This window comes from Jaculus jaculus, chromosome 5, assembly GCF_020740685.1.
Source record: "Jaculus jaculus isolate mJacJac1 chromosome 5, mJacJac1.mat.Y.cur, whole genome shotgun sequence".
Classification (NCBI taxonomy): Eukaryota; Metazoa; Chordata; class Mammalia; order Rodentia; family Dipodidae; genus Jaculus; species Jaculus jaculus.
This window is the reverse complement of record NC_059106.1, coordinates 50,824,070-50,845,530: the sequence shown is the minus strand read 5'-3', so window position 1 is coordinate 50,845,530 and position 21,461 is coordinate 50,824,070. Positions and strand designations below refer to the sequence as shown.

General features: G+C 53.3%; 1 protein-coding gene across 1 annotated transcript in view; it reads right to left on the bottom strand.

Moving 5' to 3' along the window:
- Arhgef10l (Rho guanine nucleotide exchange factor 10 like) overlaps window positions 1-21,461 on the bottom strand; it is a 148,103-nt gene that overhangs the window by 34,564 nt on the left and 92,078 nt on the right. Inside the window, exons 26-27 of the mRNA XM_045149085.1 lie at window positions 5,073-5,247; window positions 319-441 (exon numbers count right to left, since the gene is read on the bottom strand). Coding sequence (XP_045005020.1) covers window positions 319-441; window positions 5,073-5,247 — 298 coding nt within the window. The remainder of the gene's footprint in view (window positions 1-318; window positions 442-5,072; window positions 5,248-21,461) is intronic.

Sequence of the window (21,461 nt, the reverse complement as noted above, 5' to 3'; positions counted from 1 at the left end):
GAGAGATGGACCCATCCCGAGAGCCCACGATAACTTCCACCTCTGGTGACACTTTGCAATGGGGAGAGGGCAGCAGGAGTTCCCAGAGCCCCTACCATCCATCGGGTGTTTCAGCCAGCCCTCAGGTGGTCTGGTCATGTGTCACTGTCCCATCTACTGGATCAGGGACCTATGCCAGGAAATCAGGACATGGTGGCCTAGGATGATTTTATCCCACTATGCCACAGTGCCAAGATGAGAGGAGCAGGGAGGCTGGAACTTAATACCCACCAGCAGAGAGCACTGACATCCAGACCCAAATCGCCCCAAGAACCTCACCTGTGATCTTGGGGATCCCCTCCAGCCGAGGCACAGGCAGCAGAACGATGACACCCTGGTCAGTGCCCACCCAGAGCAGACCCTGGCAGATGAGGAGACTGGTGATGCACAGGTGCTTCTGGCCTGCAGAGAGGGGTAGCACGAGCCTCGGGTCAGGTGAGTGAGCCACACAGCGGGTGGGTGGGTGGATGGTGGACAGGGAGCGTAGAGAAGGGGCAAAAGCCTGGGTGCCCCTTATCCTGGTCCCTTGCTAGTTATGTGAATTCGGACAAGTCGCTTTCTGTCCTGGATCAATAAATACGACAAAGCTACCTCACTTGCTTTCGTGATTATTAGAAAGCGTTAGATAAATACACATAATGTGTGTATGTATATATTCACACACAGTTGAGCACAGTCCTGAGACCACAGGATACAATCGATGGAGGTGATTAGGGTAATGTTTATGGTAATTTAAAGGCTCTAGACTCTAATGTGCCAAGATCAGCTCCATCCAAGCCATAAACCCACAATAACAAGGCCAAGAGCAACGCTGTACCTCACACGTTGTACTTCCCTTCCCATATCCTCTGGGGCCCTGAGACCAACAGGCGATGTTGCCAAGGCCCCTGCTTCCTCTCCCTTCACCACGACAGAAACCCAGCAAGTGGAAGGAAGGCAAGTGAAAAGCTCAAAGAGATGTTGGAGCTCCGAAATGACTTCATCTGCTGGCCTCACTCTGCCCCCCACCCCCCACGCTTTGAGGAAAAGAGCAAGACACTTCACAAACAGTCCGAAAGAAAAAAAAAAAAATCTAATGGTGGATAAATATTTGATCACAGAGACTTAATGCGCAGTGTTCGGCTCACCCCGGCCATCTATCTGGAGATATACAACTTTAAAAAGCTCAGGCTCTCAGAGAACATTTTATTAATGACCTGTCGAGTTAAGAGGAGGAGGGAGTTTAGGTTAAAAAATGCATTAATATCAGCTGAGTACTCAAGTGGAAGAAAGGGTCCGGGGAAGGAAGCATGATAAATTTTTAACACGCCCTAAAAAAAATCCACACTTAGAGAAGGAACAAATTTATTACTAATTATGCAATTATTTCATTTGGTGGTGTCGGGGAGAGGAACTACTCAGAAGCCTATTTAAAATATCTCTAATAAAGAATTTATGAATTCTATTGTGTTGTTTTGTGAGAGGGTGTGACCTGGTATGGATAAAAAGCCGCCTCGGCCCTCTGTCCTCTGGTCCTCATTGATCTAGCTGAGGCTGGCTCCTGTTTAGCCTGGGCAAGGGAGCCCTCTCAGGTTAGAAGAGTCCCAAGTGGGCCTGGCTCGCACCAGAGTTGTTAATCAGGAAACTCAGGCCTGGGGGAGGCCCAGACATGTGCAGGGCTCTGGCCCCGAGTGGACTCCCTCTCTGCTCTGGTGCTGTGCACAGAGTATTGACTGGAGACTCAGAGCGAGCACGGAGCCCTCCCAAGAGAGGCCGGGTAACAGGGTAATGTGACTGAGGCACACGAGCGACAATCCCGATGATGTCAGTAGATGTCCCCATCATGGACTGATGCTCCTACGAGTGACCGTGGGGCATTATCCTTGTACCCACTGGGAGTGGAAAGGGTTGTCTACTCACTGCTGGCAGAGCTGGGACTCCAGCCGGACTTATCTCAAGGCTCTGAGCTACAGACATGGGCTGGCCAGGGTCTGATACAAACCTTGTCTCCACAGGAAACTGAGGCCCAGGAGGGGGAGTACCCACCCATGGCTGATGGTGAGTCCATAGGAGAAAAGTGAGAGAGCCTGGGTTCGCTCCTGGCCTTGACCCATGGGTGACAGTGGGCAGATTGGCTAGTCAGCCTCCTGGCACTCAGACCACCAGCTTGGGAAGAATCATGCCCATGTCCACTGTACTTCCCTCTTTAAGGAATGGTTGCAGGGAACAACCGAGTCAGTGGCCAGGGATACATGCGTGGCACCCACAGGGACATCAGTCATAGGCTAAGAGCTGCTGTGCTCCCATCCCCTTTGGGCCCACCCACAGACAGGCCCCTGACCACAGAAAACTCTCTCTCTCACTCTCCTCCACCCCCACCAGTTGAGATTCTGGAGGTTTTTAAAGGCCTGTAAGAGTGTTCAGTTTTTCATTGTTCTATTATCTTGAAATAATTTAGCTATCAGGATAAATGTAGCAGTATCTGTGATATGGAGAATAGTTTATTATAGCCGAGCTAGATGAAAGTCATGTAATGAGTGAAACAGATACTGCTTACATGACACAGAGTCACACTGAAGGGGGGAAGGAAGGAGAGAGAAGAGCCACAACACAGGCCCACTGGGCCTCAGAAGCAGAGGACTGGTGCCAAAGGGACACGCCTGCTTCAACCTATCTCAGACCTGGGCCACAAACCTCCCCAAAACACCATGAGGCTACCACCCTCAGGACAGCCTGCGGTGGTTTGAATCAGATGTGCCCCCTAAACTCAGCGTGTTGGCGATGCTTGGTTCTCAGCTGGCAGCAATTTGGACGATGGCGCCTTGATGGGGAGGGGGGCTTTCGGGTGCCCACCTCCTCCCTGCCAGAGTCAACCCACTCTTGCTGCCTTCTGCCAGCTGCTGTGGCAAAAAGTGATGTCTAGCCTCTGCTCTTCCTCCCCTCCCCTGCCATGCTGAACCCTCCCCTTAAGACTGTAAGCCAAAATAAACCCTTTCCTCTCAGCAGCTGCTTTTGGTTGGGTATTTGTTCCAGTAACTTGAAGGTAACTCTGACTAAGCCTGAGCCAGGAACCAGGCCCCGTAGAAGAAAAGGACCAGGAGCTCAGGGAGACCGCGTGGTGGCATGTCCAGGACTCTAGCCAATTCCAAAGCTGTGTCCTTTATCACACGCAGCAGGACTCTGGGCCACCGCATGGCCATGATCAGAATGTATGGCCCTGCCAAGGAAACCTTTCCTGCAGCTATAACCTGGGGATGACCCAGAGCTTGTGGGCTTAGGGGCATGGGAGATGCTCTCTGTGGAGCCTTGGTTGGCACAGGACTCTCGCAGAGTGGCACTCTCATCACTGTTACTATATTAAGGACCACCACCATTCCTCCAGATGACACCGTGACTGACCAGGAGGAAGCAGCAGCCTGGATATCTGGGACTCCAGCCACAAGAAGAAGAACAGAGGTCTCTCTAGGATGCTACTCACATGCCTGTCCTGGGCCCAGCTTGTAACTCAAGATTGGTTCCCAGGGCTGGAGAGATGGCTTAGCGGTTAAGTGCTTGCCTGTGAAGCCTAAAGACCCCAGTTCAAGGCTCGATTCTCCAGGACCCACGTTAGCCAGATGCACAAGGGGGCGCACGTGTCTGGAGTTCATTTGCAGCGGCTGGAGGCCCTGGTGCACCCATTCTCTCTCTCTCTCTCTCTCTGCCTCTTTCTCTCAAATAAAGAAAAATAAAAAATAGTAAAATTAAAAAAAGAACAATCTTTAAAAAAAACAAAGGGTTGGTTCCCAGCTCAGCTTGGGGATACTGCTGCCTTTGCCACCCCCATCTGCCAGATCCTAGTGACAAGGCAGCTGCTTCCCTGATCTGAGGCCCCTGCTACCTTCCTGACTGATGGATCCAGCCCTTCATGGGGCACCTGCATATGGCAGAACCACTGCACCCTCCCAGACCAGCCTGGGGTCAGGAGGACTGACTGAGGATGCACCAGGGGTAGCTGATGCCATGGCTCTATGGGCAGCCCAGAGACTGGCTAGAGGGAGAATGGGCCAGAACAGCTGTGTGCCCCGGGCCCTTGGCACAGCTCCTGCATGGGCAGTGATAGTGAGGTTAGGAGCCAACTCCATGGAGGCTCCAGGACAGCAGGGTAAGGTGAGGTATCAGGTAAGCCCCAGTGATAATTCCACCCACTTCCTTACCCCTTCACCTCACAGACAACTTCACAGGAAGAAGCACAGAGACACCTGAGGCTTTATCAAAGAAATGTCTAAGGGAGAGGAGCATGGCAGAAAGCCTCCTCTCCTACCCATCTCTCCTCCTACTGGGGATGTGAGGTGGAATTGAGCTTTTGGTCCGTTTCAACAGTGGGATAGTATAGACAGTTGTGGTCCCTTCTTGACTTATCTATGATATACATGTGTATATGCATGTTTGTATGTGTGTGGGAGCACATGTGTGCACATACATGTGTCCATGTGTATATGTACACGGGAAGGCCCAAGGTCAACATCAGGTGTCATCCTCAATTACTGTGACCTTACTTTTTTTTTTTTTTTTTGTGACCTTACTTTTTGAGACAGGGTCTCACTGAACCCAGAACTCGCTGACTTGGCTGAACTAGTTAGCCTGTCCGCCCTGGGGATCAGGACCCCCGTCTCTGCCTCCCCAGCACTGAAATTACAGGAACATGTCACAACACCTGGCTTTGACCTGGGTGCTGGGGATCGAACTCAGGTCCTCATGCCTGTGCAGCAATCACTTTACCCATGTCCCTTGTCCATCTGTTAATAGCTTTAGACACAGGAGAACCCACCTATCTCAGAGACGAGCCCCCAAGATCCTGGGATGGGGTGGCATGCAGCACAGGGGACACAAGAACGGGAGCTTTGGTAGGACAAGCATAGGTGCCAATTACAGCTATGCCACTTCCTGTCCACCTTGGGGGGCCCAGTTTTCAAAGCTAACCAAAAGCTTCCTGGAGAATTCAGGGACTCAGGGCAGTCACCCGCTGTGGGAGGTGCCCATGAATGCCAATCTCTCTTGGCCTGACCCGGCCTCACCTGGCAGGAGGAAGGTGGTCCTGGTGGCAATGTTGATCTCCTGCAGGTGCTCCAGGGTCTCGGTGTGGAAGAGGCGGATGGAGGAGCCAGAGGAGAAAGCCATCCAGACGCCGCTGCCCGCCTTCACCATGTGCGTCACACTCACCGCCTCGTCCTGGTGCGCCTCGAAGCTTTGCTGTCCACAAAGGGGTGGGTCAGGCTGGGGCCGCCAGCCAGGCCTCCTGACCAGAACCCACTCCACGAACGCCCCGCGATCAAGAGGCTGTCCCCACACACGATCTTCAAGCGTGTCAGTTAAGTGGGGCTCTGCCTGAGCACTTGGGGATTAGAAGAGACCTTAGAGGCCAAATGTGCTGTGTGGGTAAATGTCTAGCAACTGGCAGGGGACTCTGGTTTGCATGCCAACCAACAACTCCCTTGGTGTAAATGCCCACCAGAAGCTACCAAAGTGACAGAATGAGCAGAGGTGGGCAAAAGCGCAGGCTTGGTTCTTGTGAAGACAGAACCTGGCTCCAGCACACATCGGACCTTCTTTCAGGCCATTAGCTTATAGTGAGGAATGACAGGGCGACCAGCCAGTGGAAAGTGTTGACGTAAGAGTGACGGTGGTAGCCACAGAACTGGATAAGGGAGGTAGGAGGTATGAGCTGAGACCCCCTCAGATAACATGCAAAACTGACCGACCGCGGCCCGCCTTTGCCCACGGGCTCCCTGCGCTCCCAGCCCCCCGAGGTTTGGGTCTGGTTGATGCTCAGACCTTACCCAGGCGGCTGCGTCTCTACACGTGTGACAGGCTGTCACAACACACACCACCCGCTGTCCTCCTTCACCATCTGAAGACTCTGCTTCAGGGTCCTTATGTCCCCATTCCAAGAAGCCTGGCCCAGCCCCCACAGGAAGGCCCTTCCGTCTGAACAGTGCCTCTTGCCATTCAGCACAGGGTCCAGCACCTCTCCACCCGCCACAACTGCCCCCCTGTTAGAAGTGGATCTTGTGATGGTTTCTATTGACGGTCGACAGAACCTGCAACCCCTTGTGAAAGATGATCTAGATTAGATGGGTTAAGGTGGAAAAATCCCATCTCCGTCACGGGTGGCACCATGCCATGGGCTGGGGTTCTGGTCTGAAAAGGAAGTACGTGGCTGAGCAGCAGCAGCCATCACTCGGCTTCCTCACTGTGGACCGAATGGGAGCAGCTGCGTCGAGCTCCCGTCATCCCGTCACCACACCTCTCCTGCCATAAGGGACTATAACCTGGAACTAGAAGCCGAAAACTCAACCCTTCCTCCCCCTAAAATGGATTTATGTCAGGTATTTTGGCCCAGCCAAAAAAAAAGGAACTCAGAGCTGGACAAGGTGGTGCACGCCTTTAATCCCAGCACTCAGGAGGCAGAGGTGGGAGGATCATTGTGAGTTCAAGGCCAGTGTGGGACTACACAGTGTGTTCCAGGTCAGCCAGGGCTACAGTAAGATGCTACCTTGAAAGATTAAAAAAAAAAAAAAAAGAGCCACTAATACAGACATCTAGTGTCTCCAAACATCCATAAACTAAAGGCTTAGTAGCCAGCCTGTGGTACACTACTGGGCTCTGATGGGTCTTTAGGGAATGGGACAAGTGGAAGGAAGTGAGGTCCTTGGGGACGTGTCCTTGGAGGGAACACCTCAGTCCCTTTGGTTTTCTTTTCAGTTCTTGGCAATGAGCAGGTCTCCTCTGCCATGTGCTCCCATCATGAAGTGCTGAGCTGCAACAGGCCCAAAGCAACAGGGCCAAGTGACCGTGGGCTGAAACCTCTGAAACCGTGAACCTCCGATAAATCTTTCCTCTTTCTAGTTAACGTTTTGGGGTGTTTTGAAACAGTTAACAGAAATATGCCTCCGCACTCCCACACTGGCTTCCAAGGAGGGAGATGGGGCGGCAGGCCCCTGCACCCACCCCGCGTGGCACGAGGCCCAGCACACAGTGAGGATGTCTCAGAGGATGAAGGACAGATGCTTAAATTCCATCCACAGCGTTCACACCGAACCAGACCAGCGGACCTTCTTCCCGTGCCCAGCCCCTGGGAACTCAAGTGTCCTATTTCCACATAGCACCGTGCTTCAGACACTTCACGGCAAACCCGGAAAATGCAGGCACAACAGTAGCAAGTACAAAAAATAAAATGAAATGAAAAGCACACACATCTGAACTAGGGTGAGGAGTGGGCGGATGGGGGAGGTGGGAAGACCTGCTCAGTGCCTATCATTCCAGGGAGGGAGCTGGTGATTTCCTCTTTTTCCGTTTTCTGGCTTTTCCACTTTTTCTAGGTGTATACATTGGATGAAAGCCCAGGGCTGCAAGAAAATGCCGGGCAGAACACTGATTTACAATCACGCCCTGTAGCAAATCTCATTTCCTCAAGCGCGTCACATTCCACATTTGTAATGAAGGTTGTTGTGAGGGCACCTGGGTGAGGAGAGCCTGCTCTAGGCCTGGTACCCACAGGGTTTGCTTTGGCCAGAGAGGTGTTTTTAAAAAAAAAAAAAACTATTTTTACGGGGCTGGGGAGATGGCTCAGCAGTTAAAGATACTTGCTTGTAAAGGCTGCTGGCCTGGGTTTGATTCCCAGCTAGATCCAGATGCACAAAGTGGCACATGCATCTGTAGTTTGTTTGCAGTTGCAGGAGGCTCTGGATGCTCCCAGTTTTCCCCCTTTCTCTCTCTGCTTACAAATAAATTACAAATAAATGAACACCAGATTTATGCATCTGGCTTTATATGGGAACTAGAGAATCAAGCCAGGGTCCCTCAGACTGGAGGCTGTACGTGCTCACGAGTTGAGGGTAAGGGGCCATTCCTCTTTCCTCAACTACTGCCCCCTCCCCACTCCAAGTGAAGGCCCTGGCGAGGGCTCACAGCCTCCGACTTCTAGGGAAAGCTGAGCCTCCTCCTCAAGTTTGTGTTCGGGCTAGGAAGAAAAGGAGGGGGCAGCGATGCCATGGCTCCAGCCCCAGGCCCCAGCTCTGCTGATCTACTTGTGTCCTTCCAGAAAATGCTCAGAATCGGCCTGCAGGGGGGCCCAAGAGGGTTTCCAGCCAGAACCTCCCTAGATCCCTCCCAGAGAAATCAGCAGAGGCACTGAGAGCCCCGAGCCTGGCACGCTTGCTTAGCCAGCCGTCAGTGCTCAATGCACAGACGGACAGCTATCCCATGGCTGCATGGCAGGGGAGACCCAGCAGGTTTGTCTGAGGGATTTTCTAAGAAACAGCAAAGCACATCCTTGCCTCTGATAGAGCAACCATGCGCACACACCGGCAGAGAGGCCTGTGCGAGCTGGTCCTGCAGAAAGGACAGAGACATGCTGGCCCCAGAAAAAAACCCTAACGCATTCCAAGAAGGAGGCCTGGGAGGCCAGAGGCCCAGCCCAAGCGATCCCACAGCTACCAGCCCTGCACACCGCTGCTGTCACAGCCTAACTGAAAGAGAAGTTGCCGGTGAAAACCCAGCCCCATTTCTCCAGTCTCTGCAGGCTGGTGCCAACCAATCAAACTATGGGCCCGACGTAGGTTGGGGAGGCAGGGTAACGGGTAAATGACAGGATACCTTCAGCCCCAGTCACCTGACCAGCTGGACTTGCCCGGGAACCCCTGCTCATGTCAGCAGCCTGACACATAGAATGGGAGCTCATCTTAGAGTCCTAGCCAAGCCTCCTGGGTCCACAGGGAGAGAGTAGGTGAGGCCATGGGGATAGGCCAGCATCATGGGTCCCAGATCTTGGTGCCCACTGGGCTCTATGATGACAAGTCATTCAGCTGCCATGTCCTGGCCACATGGCAAAGAATCTGCTCATGGACCCTGACATACAGCTCTGTGACCAGAGGTCCTTCTTAAAAACAAAAGTATCTAGCTGGGCATGATAGCACACACCTTTAATCCCAGCTCTCAGGAGGGACAGGTAGGAGGATTGCCATGAGCTTGAGGCCACCTTGAGAACCTGAGCTAGAGTGAAACCCCTTCTTTGAAAAACCAAACCAAAACAAACAAACAAAAAAAAAACCGAAAAGATCTTCCAGCAGACGCTGAGTTTTAACAGGCAGGTTTTGTGGCAGTGGAAGGAGTACCCCAATCTTGAAATGATGTCATTTGCTGGGATATACTGGGGCCACTGGAAACCAGCATTTTCACAAACGGAAGAGTCAAGTGTAATGAGACACTATCAATAGAAACTTGGGAGTTTTCCCAGGTTCTGCCCCGGACAGAGCAGGATATATCACTACCCAGCAGGCATCAATAAAAATGCGCCCCCATCCTTATCTCCACTTCTGTTCCCCACGAAGGGGTCCAGCTAGGGCATTGTGGAGATGGTGAGATGGGGCAGGGAAAGCAGAGACAGAGTCCAGAACCTCTCACAAGGCAGACAGCAAGCAGGTACTGAAAACTGGTAAGAAAACATTCAGAGTGTCTGAGCTGGCTCCCAGGAGCCCAGGGCCACATTCAAGACAATGTGAGCATCAAACTGGTGATGGTGCCCCTGGATTCCAGCACACGGAGTTGCATATGGTATCCAGACCGCCAGTGCGGTGGCTCACACTGCACCCCGAGCACAGAGGAGGCTAAGGCTAGGGTAGGACTGAACAGCTCTGAGGAACGTTCTGGGGGCTCACTGGGAAATAGGCTATAGACAGTGTTAGGTATTATGGGTACCCCAAGGACAAGTTCTTGGGTATGACCTGCAACGTGCCTACAAAAGCCACATCAAACACTGCACAGTGGGGAAGCGCTCGCTCAGCATGTGGAAGGCTCTGGGTTCTGATCCTAGCATCACCAAAACAGGCAGACAAATCGGCTTTACATTTAGGATCAGGAATGCCTGGCACCAATCTGAAAAATAATAGTAAAAATAGTAAGTTGGACTGAGGCTTTGGCTTAGCAGGTAAAGCGCCCACTGCATAAGTGTGAAGACCCGAATTAGAGTTCCCACAACCCACGTAAAGCCAGATGTGGTAGTGTTCATCTGTCTTCCCAGTGCTCCGGAGAAGAGGAGAGAGTCCCAGGAGCTCACAGGCCAGCTCGTTTGGGGACCAGAGCACACGAGAGCCCCGCCTCCTTCAAGGTGGAAGGTGAGGACCAACACTCAACGTTGTCCTCTAACCTCCACATGAGCCGTGGCACGAATGTGCCCACATTCACACACACAGACGCATTGCACACACATCATATTCTCACACACACACACACACACACACACACACACACACACACACACACAGATTTCTTTTAAGTATGTGAAGGTGTAATATTAGGGGAAGGTCATAACAAAATGTCAACAGTTGCTTAACAAAGTAACACACATGCCTGTGTTCACTGCATGATTATTTCAACTTTCATATATAGTTTGAAAATAAAAAGGCGTTTGTGTGGGAAGTCAGTTACTTTTGTGAATGAAGAAAGAGAGAGAGGGGGAGGAAGAAAGGAAGGAAGGAGAGGGAAAGGCAGGGAAGGGAAGGAGATAGGGAGGGAGGGAAGGGGGAAGGAGGGAGGAAAGGAAAGAGGGAGAGGAGAGTGGGAGGCAGCAGGAGGGGAGGGCAGCGTCCCAAGCTCCCGTTTGCCCAGAGGAATCTGTGTCCTCTTTTCTCTGTAAACAGAAGAGCCTGCCACAGGGGGATGATGAAACTTCGCCAGAGCAGGCATGGCACACCACGAGCACCCTGGCATGTAGTTGTATGGGGCTCGGGGGAGCCAGGATGGCACAGGGTCCACTCTCACCCACGGCACCTGTCCATGCAGCCTCGGGCAGCCCCACCCTGCCGCCCACACCGACGGTTCCAGGTGAGTGCTCCGTTCCGAAGAGTGCTGACACAGCCCAAGCGAGGGCCGTGTAATATTTATGTGCCTGCAGGTGATACTTCGATGCTGTTTCCATAAATTCCCAGGGTGATCGGCTCAGCATTCAGAGTCATTAGAGCCGAGATGACATGAAAAGCCGGGGGGGCGGGGGGTGTGCGGAGAGCTGCCCAAGAAAGAGTAACAGTCTGGAGAAGCATCTACCCACCTCCCGGGCTCCTGCGTACCAGGCATTTCCAGAGCCAGGCTGGACACCAGACACGCAGGACTAAACTGACACAGACATGTGAAGAAAGAAGTGAGAACCGACCCACAAAGGGGCTGGAGAAGCCCAGCCCAGAGTAGGGTGTGAACTCCAGGTTTCCTGCTCGCTCACTCGTGCACACTCCCTCTCTCTCTTTCTCCGGGACTCAGAGGAAACTCACCTTCATCAGGAGATTGGGTATACGTGAGGCCCTTGATGCCCATTCTCTGCCAGCTCACTACCAACCAGCTGCCCAGTGAGGTCTGGTCACAGACTTGGAGATCACCACCCGTGCGCCCCACCCCGGCCAGCTCTGGCCTGTGCCCCGCGCTCTAATCCCCATGACCACTTGGTGTGGGACCACCCTTCCATTGTCATCCAAGGGCTCGGGACACCTTGTGTGGGTGACTCAGAGGAAGTGAGACCCTGGGCTGCTGAGCTGAATTTGGGGCATAAAATCTCCTTCCTATCTTTATCTGTCTCATAGCAAACCAGGCCAAGTGATGACTGTCTGGAACCAGAGGAAAACACACGACCTGGCTGACCAATGTGTCCAGGTTTGCCTAGACCCAACCAGGCTGTAACACCGATGGCATACTTCCATCCCAGGCCAACCAGGGCGAATGGGCACCCTGATGGGATACAGTGCCCACTCTGTCCCTTCAAGCCACAGACGGTTGTCTTTCTGTGGGCTCCTGTCTTGCCCGACCTGGTCAAGACCAAGAGCACCTCTACCTTTCCTCAGAGAGCTGCTCATCTGCCCGGGCTCAGCCCACAGTCTGTGGAATGGGAGGGATGCCACCTAAGGCTATGAGGGACTCCACCAGATGCCAGAGAGTCCCAGCTCAGTGCCATCATTGGAACCCTGCAGAGATGGGCTGGCAAATGTTCCTACCAGCTCCAGGCTGATGGCTCAGGTTGAACTGTTTATTTTGTTAGGAAATGCACAAAATTTGAGCATTTCTGATGCATTTTGTTTTGTTTTGTTGAGGCAAGGTTTCACTCTAACCCAGGCTGGCCTCCACCTCATGGTGATCCTCCAACCTCAACCTCCCGAGTGCTGAGAATAAAGGGGCCTGCCACCATGCCCAGCACTCTGGTGCATTTTTTAAAGGGGGGTGGGGGGAAACAGTGCTTTGCCACTATTTTAAGCATCTATTAGCCACCTATGCCTCCAGAATATTTAAAATCCCTGCACTGGGACTGGGGATATAATTCAATATTGGAGTGCTTGCTTAGTGTGAGTAAGGCTCTGGGTTCTATCCCTAGCACAGAAAAAAAATCCTATAGTAAGACTTGCCTGGGCTGGAGAGATGGCTCAGTGGTTAAAGGCCCTTGCTTGCAAAGCCTGTCAGCTGGAATTCAATTCCCCAGTACTGCCTTAATGCCAATGGTGCCTATGCCTAGAGGCCCTCATGTGCCCAGACTCTCCCTCCCTCTCTCTCTCAAATAAAAATTTTTAAACTTGTCTGTTCACAAGTATACAAGAAGGCGGGCATAGGTATTGGAAGTGACCCTCCCTGGTCACCTCAATGACAACCAGGACCAGGGTATATGGAAGGCATCAATGTCATGTGTTATGGCTATACCAACTCTGTCCTTGTAAATTGAGAACTCCACCGGAAGACATCCATGGCCCCCCTGGCTCTTCTGGGAGTCATGGGACATGAAAGTCCTTGGGGTGAAGACGTATTACCCCTGCTTAGTCCTGTTTAATTTCCTTTTGTTGCCTACCATTACAAGAGCCAGCCTCGAGTTTCCTCTCCAGCATGGATGACCAAGGGGAGAGGGCTGAGCACCGGCCACCTAGGGCCACCAGGTGGATCTTTGTGGTGGGTCTTGCCCTTGGTGACTGCTCCAGCCTTGCCCTGCATAAACAAGTATCCAGGCCGCCTGAGTGGAGACCTGCCTGGAGCCTGCCTCGGGCTGGCGGCTGCCCAACAGAGAGGCAGGAGTCCTGCTGCATCTGTGTGGTCCTGGCCGTGCTCACCCCGGGCCTCTCATCTTGTGGAATCCCTGCAAATCTCAGGACAAGGAAAGACCTGGAGTCTCTGTCAGAGGAGGGCTGGAGACCCTACGGTGTGTGACCTGTGCAGGAAACAGAGGGACTGAGCTGGGGCCACATGCCTCTTCTGCTACGTGGAACCACGTGGCCTGAGGTGGCTTTTTTTACCTGCTTAAGGTTTGAGAGCGGGCAATGCCATGACCAGGAGGCAGATTAGGTCAGCCGGGTGGGTCCATGAGTGCCTAAGGCCACTGCTGGGACCAGTGGCCCACCCTAAGTGAAGGAAGAGCAGGTGGGAACAGAGCATGTGGGCACCTACCGAGGGAATTCCTGGAGCAGAGACAGACAGAGGTGAGTTCAGCAGAGAGGCATATAAGCCAGCCCATTGAGGGACAAAGACGAATGTTTAGGAGACAGACAGAGTGACTGACAGGCAAGAGGACAGAACACTTGACAGCCACTGGAACGGGTCCTCTGAATACACCTGACATCCAGGTAAAAAAATCCCAGAAACAAAACAAGCACCTCACTGATCCTGCCCAGGGGAGGGGCTCACTCAACACACTCTCTGGAGAATTGGAGGCCTGGCTCTGCCCTCCCTGGTGGGCCTCACACGCTCATTTAGTAAACCTCATAGATGCGCGGGCACCCCGCTGTCCATGCCTGCCACGTGCCAGCCAGGAACTGACAATACGATGCAATGGAGAGACAGCCAGCTCCTGTTTTGGCCCAGTGTAGTGAGGGTAATAGAGGAGGGCCCCCCAGGAACCCGATGGGCTGGCAGGTGGCAGTCAGGTTCCCTGGAGGAGGGGTATGAGGGTGAGGGACCGGTAAGATGCTACCAAGTCAGAAGGCAGGAAGGGGTCCTGGCAGGACAGTTAGAGTCTCAAGCAGATGGAGACCTCATGGGACCTGGACTTTGGGCCATAAGTGGCCTAGATGTTCTGAGCAGGGTCAGGGTGTTCTGGGAGGACATCCTGGGCCAAGCCTCAGCAGCACGTGCAAGCCACATCCCTGGGCACGGGGGTGGCTGCCCTGCTTCTGTGCTGGAGAATCTATGACCATCTGAAACCCCTCCTGCACCAAGTCCAACAGTGGAACACAACACCTCACATGCCCCTTCCCCAGGACCCCCATAACCCCTGTTTCTCAGCTGTGACAAGCCACAAGGGGCATCACAAGATTCTCCTGGTGACAGCAGCTGGGGGAACTGACTCGGCCAAGGCAGCCACCACTGCCTTGGCTCAGGGTGTGGGCTGTAGGGAAGGGTGGGTCTCAGCTGCCATGTAGACAGACCCATACCCAGGGCTGCTATGCAGATAGTCCAGGCTCCTGGAAGTCAGGATGAGAGTGACCCATTGAGAGAGAGAGAGAGAGAGAGAGAGAGAGAGAGAGAGAGAGAGAGAGAGAGAGAGAGAGAGAGAGGCTGGAGGGTGGTGATGGGGGCGAGGAAACCAGAGGCTTCCAGGCTAAATTCCTGCTCCCAGCTGGGTTCTGCCCATCAGATGCAAGCCACAGACAGGTATATCAGGCATTAGTCTAGTGTCCCATTTCTTATCAGGTGTGTGTACTCTCCTTTGTTCTCAGTGGGTGACAGTGACAGACATCTGCCTCCCAGCTGGGCACACTCACAGGGCCCACCCAGAGGCCAGCTGGCGGCTTCCCCAGAGGGCAAGACTCCCTATCCAGGGCAGCTACTCTGTACCACGCTGTGTCAGAACTGATTATCAGCCTGCTCTCAGCAGCCATGGCCTCTACCTCAGCAGCCCCACTGCGGCCCTGTAGTCAAATGAATACCCTGGGAAAGTGGTTTGGGGTAGCAGGGAGCCATGGGAGGCTCAGCTAGACAGAAGGAGGTGATGATGTGAGAAGGAGGAAGAAGAATGGGAAGAGAGGAAGGAGGGAGAAGTCACACCCACACGTGCCCTCACATTGCAGGGTGACGGCAGAGAGCAAGACCCGTTCACTGGGATGAGCTGTCTCGAGAGGACGGTGCCAATGCACACATCCATCCACAAGACACAGGAGACCACGAGACATGGCCAAGGATGGAGGCACCAGGCAGGGGCTCTGGAGGCAGAGGCTGAGCCCCATGCCGGGTGGGCAGGTCTCATGGTCACAGAGGAGCAACACAGAAGCCCATTCTGTGCCTCCTCCACCAGCCAATTTCGGGGCTAAGTGTGACAGAGCGGCTTAGGTCCGAAGAAATTCCCCAGGTACCCCTGTGTTTCCAGGAGGGTGCACTGAGGCAATCAGCATGGAGACAAGAACTCCGGTCAGTGCAGCCCTGAGTCACACTGTCTGTGACCCAACTCCACTTCAGCAAGACCTGCAGGCCAGCGGATTGCCTCCCTGGGGAACCCCTGGGGGACTCTCTCTCAGCCTAGCTTCCAGGCTTACAGATGACCATCATACCAGTCAGTCTTGATGATTCAGAACCATGCTGGGCACCAACCTAAACCCCTTGCATGAACTATCTGGCTCGCCCACAAGGGAAGCTAGTGGCACACGCAAGGCCCAGCTCTTGCTATGGTTCCAGCCTCTGCAGCTGAGGCTTCCAGACCAGACTGGCCACCTGGTAGATCCACCCTTATGGGGTTCCAGAATGACCGGGTAGCTGTCCCTTGGGTGCCTGCCCTCCCCTCACTCTCCTGCGGTGCTTAGAGGAGGTGCTTAGGGGATGAGAAAGAGTCCAGGGGAAACAGGACAGAAGCCCTTCAAAAGTGGGAGGTGAGGCTCAAGGCCTGGACTGCAGTCTGACCACTCACTCCACCCTGGCTGACGTCCTAGAAAAGAGGAGGTGGCAGGCTCCCAACCCCAGCACTCCACAAGCTTCCGACATGGAGTTCTTCTGCACAGCTAACCTCCATCCTTCCTGTTGCTTCCTGTTCCCGGTTGAACTTTTTCTTCTTGGAGCCTCCAGGGAAGTTCCTACCATCTTTAGGACATCATTCTCATGTTTTCCTTGCCAATTCTTAATTTAAAAAATTATAAGAACACAGCATTCGGGAGGCATAGGTAGGAGGATCACTGTGAGTTCAAAGTCATCCTGAGACTGCATAATGAATTCCAGGTCAGCCTGTGCTAGAACGAGACCCTACCTCAAAAAACAAACAAAAAATTATAAGAACAGCAACATACAAGAAACTATGATGACAAAACTTAACAGAGCTGACTCCATGAAATCATGGGACTTCTGATCCCACATGTTCCAGTGGCCCAAACACTGAACATTCTACTGGGTGGGAAGGAGGTGTCTCTGGATGCTATAAGCACTTGGTGAATCTTTTTGTTCTCATGCCCCAATTTGCATGGCATTACCCAAGAAGCCTTGCACCTAAATTTTGCTTTTGCAAATTCCCACCCGTTTCATGTCATAAATAAGATGGAAGACAGAAAACTAATACAGGCCAGTGATGCATAATTCATGCTGCGTCAGGCGGTTGTGGCAGATTTACAGCAACTAATACATGCAAACTAAGTTTGAGCACTAAACGTGAAAATTAAGGGTGGGGGAAAGTGGGGTTCACAGGGAGAATTTGAGGGGACATGAGTGTTCAGGAGCCCAGAGAAGTTTCTTATCTGTCAGAATGAGTGTCCAAACATACTCATTGGCTGGGTGTGGTGGCACACGCCTTTATCCCAGCACCTGGGAGGCTGAAGAAAAAAGATTGTCATGAGTTCAAGGCCAGCCTGGGCTTCAGAGGGACGTTCAGGTCAGCCTGGATTAGAATGGGACTCTGCCTCAAAAACAAAACAATGGCCTGGGGAGATGGTTCAGCAGTTAAAGGTGCTTGCTTGCACCTTTGCTTGAATCAATTCCCCAGCCACCTGTGTAAAATCAGATGCAAAAAGTGACACAAGCAGCTGGGCGTGGTGGTGCACGCCTTTAATCTCAGCACTCAGGAAGCGGACGTAGGAGGATTGCCATGAGTTCGAGGCCACCCTGAGACTACATAGTGAATTCCAGGTCAGCCTGAGCTAAAGTGAGACCCTACCTAGAAAACCAAAAGAAAAAAGTGACACAAGCAAATGGCATTCATTTGCAGTGGCAAGAGACCCTGGTGCGTGCACATACACAAGCGTGCACACACACACATGCACACACACACACACACAAATAAATAAATAAACATTTTTTAAAGCACTCATGCTGGTCTGGGAGGTCAGTGCGGAGGGAGGCCCAGAGCGGGACACTGACGTGCCCGGGCACACGGTTTGCTTGGGGACGCCCCTTTACACTCCAGAGCTGGTGATGTCAGGTCCTGGGTTGACTGTTCTGTGTGCCCCTACCCACCTGGCCCTTCATGTTGGATGGAAACCAGTCAGCCCCTTGCCTAAGGGCCACCTTGCTGGCCCTAACAGCTCTACCATGCACCTACGGCGCCCCAGGCCTGGCGTCCACACCACAGTGCATCACAGGACATGATGGATTGATTAGGTGAGACGAAGTCCAAGTGGTCCAGATGGGATACTTCAGGAGTCAGGGCGTTGGGGTCTGGTGGAAGAGGTTCACCCCAATAAGACCTCAGAAGAGCTCCGAAGTCACCTGTGGAGCTAGGGACAGAACTCAGCGCAGGGCGCCTGTCTACGCATGTGAGTATCACAAACGTATCAACAGCAATGTGCCAAGAGGGCTACAGACCCACTGGGCTGAGCCCTGGGGCACCAGAGTGGCCATGGAACCCCTCAGATAGCATCAGGGCAAGATAGGGAAGGGGTCTAGAACCTTCAAGTGTCAAGGCCGTAAATTCATGTGCCCCATGGCTTCACAATCTGGATCAAAGGTCCACTCCTGCAGGCCATAAGACCCTCTGACCAGCCCCGCACACTAATTCCACCTTCTCCAGGTGTGGCCTCCCTGCCTCACCTCCTTGACCACACGCTTCTTCCTATAACCCTTCACTAGCTGGCCCAGGTGCCCCAAGTCTCCCCCAGCCCAGATTCCCAACTTCCTGTACCACCATATCATGCAAATTGTGAGCCACCCCTGCCTGTTAAACACGGGAGCACCGTACCCACCCACTGATTTGCCTGTTGGCTCCCATGCATGCACCTGCAAACCGGGCAGCCTACATCCCAGTGGTGCTGGCAACACCAACCACAGAGACATTTCCAAAAGACAATCAGTGTTCTGGGGACCGTGTGGCCATGCAATAGGTTAAACCGTGGTTGGGGCAGAGGTGACCCAGCGGGAGCAGTAGGGCAGTCGCCTCGCTGGGGAGGCAGCTGGGTGATGGGAAAGGAGTGGCGTGTGGGGAAAGAATGTGTTCTAAGCAGAGAGGACAACAGAGGCACAGACCTAGCACAGGAAGGACCTGGCCTGTTCCAAGACCAACACGGGCAGACAGGGTGCAGAGAGAGAGAGAGAGAGAGAGAGAGAGAAAGCCTGACTTCCAACCCACTGTCCATCTGTGCACTGGGCCTAACTCATCTCTCGGCAGCATTGCAAGAACCCAACTCAATGGCATCCACATCCTAGCCCAGTCCCCGCCACCCCGCCCTGAGCCAAGAGCCCAGGTGGGGGAGGGGAGGGGAGACCCCAGTCCGTTCATGTTGGAGATCAGCCTTGCCCAGATCCCAACCGCCCCCACCCCAGAATAGCGCACCCCGCGGGCTGCAGGCCTGCTGTCAATCTGTCCCCAATCAGGTATTTTTTTTTTAATTAAGATGCAACAACCACCCCACAGCCGGCTCCCCCTCCAGCGATGGCTCCGAATGAACTCCTGACGACTGGATTAGACTTTGAAGGTGGCGATGCAGATAATGAACACAGAGGATGCCGTGTTGACACAGGCCCTGGTGAGTCACATTATTATTTAACAGGCCTCATTTCTACCTCCGCTGGGATCAAGGAGCCGAACAAGCAGTTGGTGGCAAGTGTAAAACCCAGAGACAGTACGCCAGCTGTGCGGGGCACCCAGATGGGCAAGGGGCAGGGCAGAGGCGAGGCCAACAGGCCCAAGGACAGGAGCCTGGTCAAGTGGGCCATGGAGTCACTCACTATCTCAAAAGCCCTTTCCTCCAGACATTCCCTATCCCCCATAGCTTCCTCTCAATGTCACACACCCTTACAGCTGACCCCCCAGCCTGGCCTATTGCTTTTCTCTGCTCAGAGACCCACTTCCTCTCTCCCTCCACCACCTCTCCCACGCAGCCCAGCCTGGGATCCTAACCCCTCCACTCCTTCACCCACTCCAGCTAGAGCTGGCTCAGTACCTATCTCCCTAGGTTACTGCTGCATTCAGTCATCTCATGGAAGGTGATGCTGTGACCCTGGCCTCTTGCCAGAATGAATTCTGAGCTCCCAAAAACAAAGACACACACACACACACACCCAGCCCCAAGGGCCTTACACTGAGGGCCTGGCAAATCTCATTGCACCCAAACCCTTCCCACCATGACTGTCTGTGTACTAAAGGGGATCTGCTCTGGTCACCCATGAATCAGGCATGGGGGAGACAGATGAACAAGATGTAATTCCTGGCTTGGAAGAGGTGTCTGTGAAAAATGCAGGCCCATGTGCCATTGAGAGTTCGCTGACGTGTTATCTGGGGATCCAGCACAGGCCAGAGGAGATGCAGTCTCCTTGATGAGGCATTTGGCCCAAGGGTTAACACTGAGGCCTGTGCTCAAACCCTGACCATGCCTCTTATTAGCTGTGTTAAGATCGGGCAAATTACTTAACCTCTCTATGCCTCTGGTTCTTCACCTCTGAAGCGGGACATGACCCCTCAAGGATTGCTCAGGGCTTAGATGTGTTCATATACGTAAAATGCTCAAGCCCAGGCACAGGCCAAGCAAGCACTCAACACGTGGTAGTTATTATTGCTTCCTAGAGGCAGGGAGAAGCAGGAAATGTGCTGACAGCAAACAGGACTCCCAGATTAATCCCACTGTCCACCTCACACCCAGACCATGAGAGCTCCATGGCTGGGTCTCCCAGCTTGGATCACTGGACAGCTCGGAGCTTCCCAGACACCCCGCTCCCACAGGGGCCAGCTTGAACCTGGGGAAGGCAGCCCCAGGTAGCTACAGCAAAAGCAAAGCACTCACCCCATAGGGGTATCTCAGATTCTGCAAATATGAATTACACACACACACACACACACACACACACACACACACACACGCATACATGCACACACAACCACAGCAAGAGTGCATGAGCACTCCTGTGGCTTCACCAGGCCTGGCTGGGTAGCCTCTGGGGATCTGGAGGCAAGCGTGTACCAGCCCCAGTCCAGGAGCAGGTCAGTGATCATTAGCAGCTGCTAGACAGAGCCAGAACCATCTCAGAGTACAGCACTGGGGCGGGCAGCTCCCCTCCACCAGAGCAGCGCCATTAAATATACATGTGACCACCTTGTTACTGTGCTGCGCTGTGTACTGAGGGCGCGCTGCTGCCCACCTACAGAGAAACTTACCATCTCCTTCGCCGCCCGGGAGCATGTGCCCTCTGGCTCTCCAACCCCATGGCTGGGACTCCCTGGCCACCCTCCTCCACCCCATGTCTCCAAGCCCTTCAGGGTATGCTAAGCAGGTGAAAGCCATATTGATCCCTCCTTAAGGGCAGGTGGTCCAGAACTAAATTCAAATCACCATAGCCTCTTGCAGGAGCCGGTGGCTATTGGGAGGAGGTGGGGGTGGGCGCTGGGATGGTCAGCCAGAGCTGAGCTGCATGAGCCTAGGTAAACCACCTTGTGGGTGGTGAGGAGCAGAAACCAGTGAGAGGGGCCTGTGCAGGTCCTGTCCGTCAACATAGGCTGCTAGGTTGGTTGTTGGTAGGAGGCAGGCTTTCTTCCCATGAAGCAGAAGGGGATGGCAGGTTTGCCTTGCAGATGGATGTCTGCTAGGCCCACACCACTGACATGAGACTCTAAGAAATCCTTCAAGTTGGCCATGTCAACAGCCAAAGGAAATGAGTTAGGCTAACAGTTACAAGGGCAACAGATGTCTACCTACCTGTGCCAAAAAGGCTCAGTGTGGGCTGGAGAGATGGCTTAGCAGCTAAGGAGCTTCCTGTGAAGCCTAAGGACTCATGTTCAACTCTCTAGGTCCCACATAAGCCAGATGCATAGTGACGCAATTGCACAGGGTCGCACATGCGCACATGTCTGGAGTTCAATTGCAGTAGTTGGAAGCCCTGGCATGCCAATTCTCTCTCTTTCTCTCTCTCTCTCTCTCACACACACACACACATTAAAAAAAAAAAGACAGTCTGTTGGGCTTGCCTCAAAAAAAAAAAAAAAAAAAAAACCCAGCTCAGAGACTTGCAGGGCAAGGGAGAAGAGGTCCCATCTCAGCTTGCACACAAAC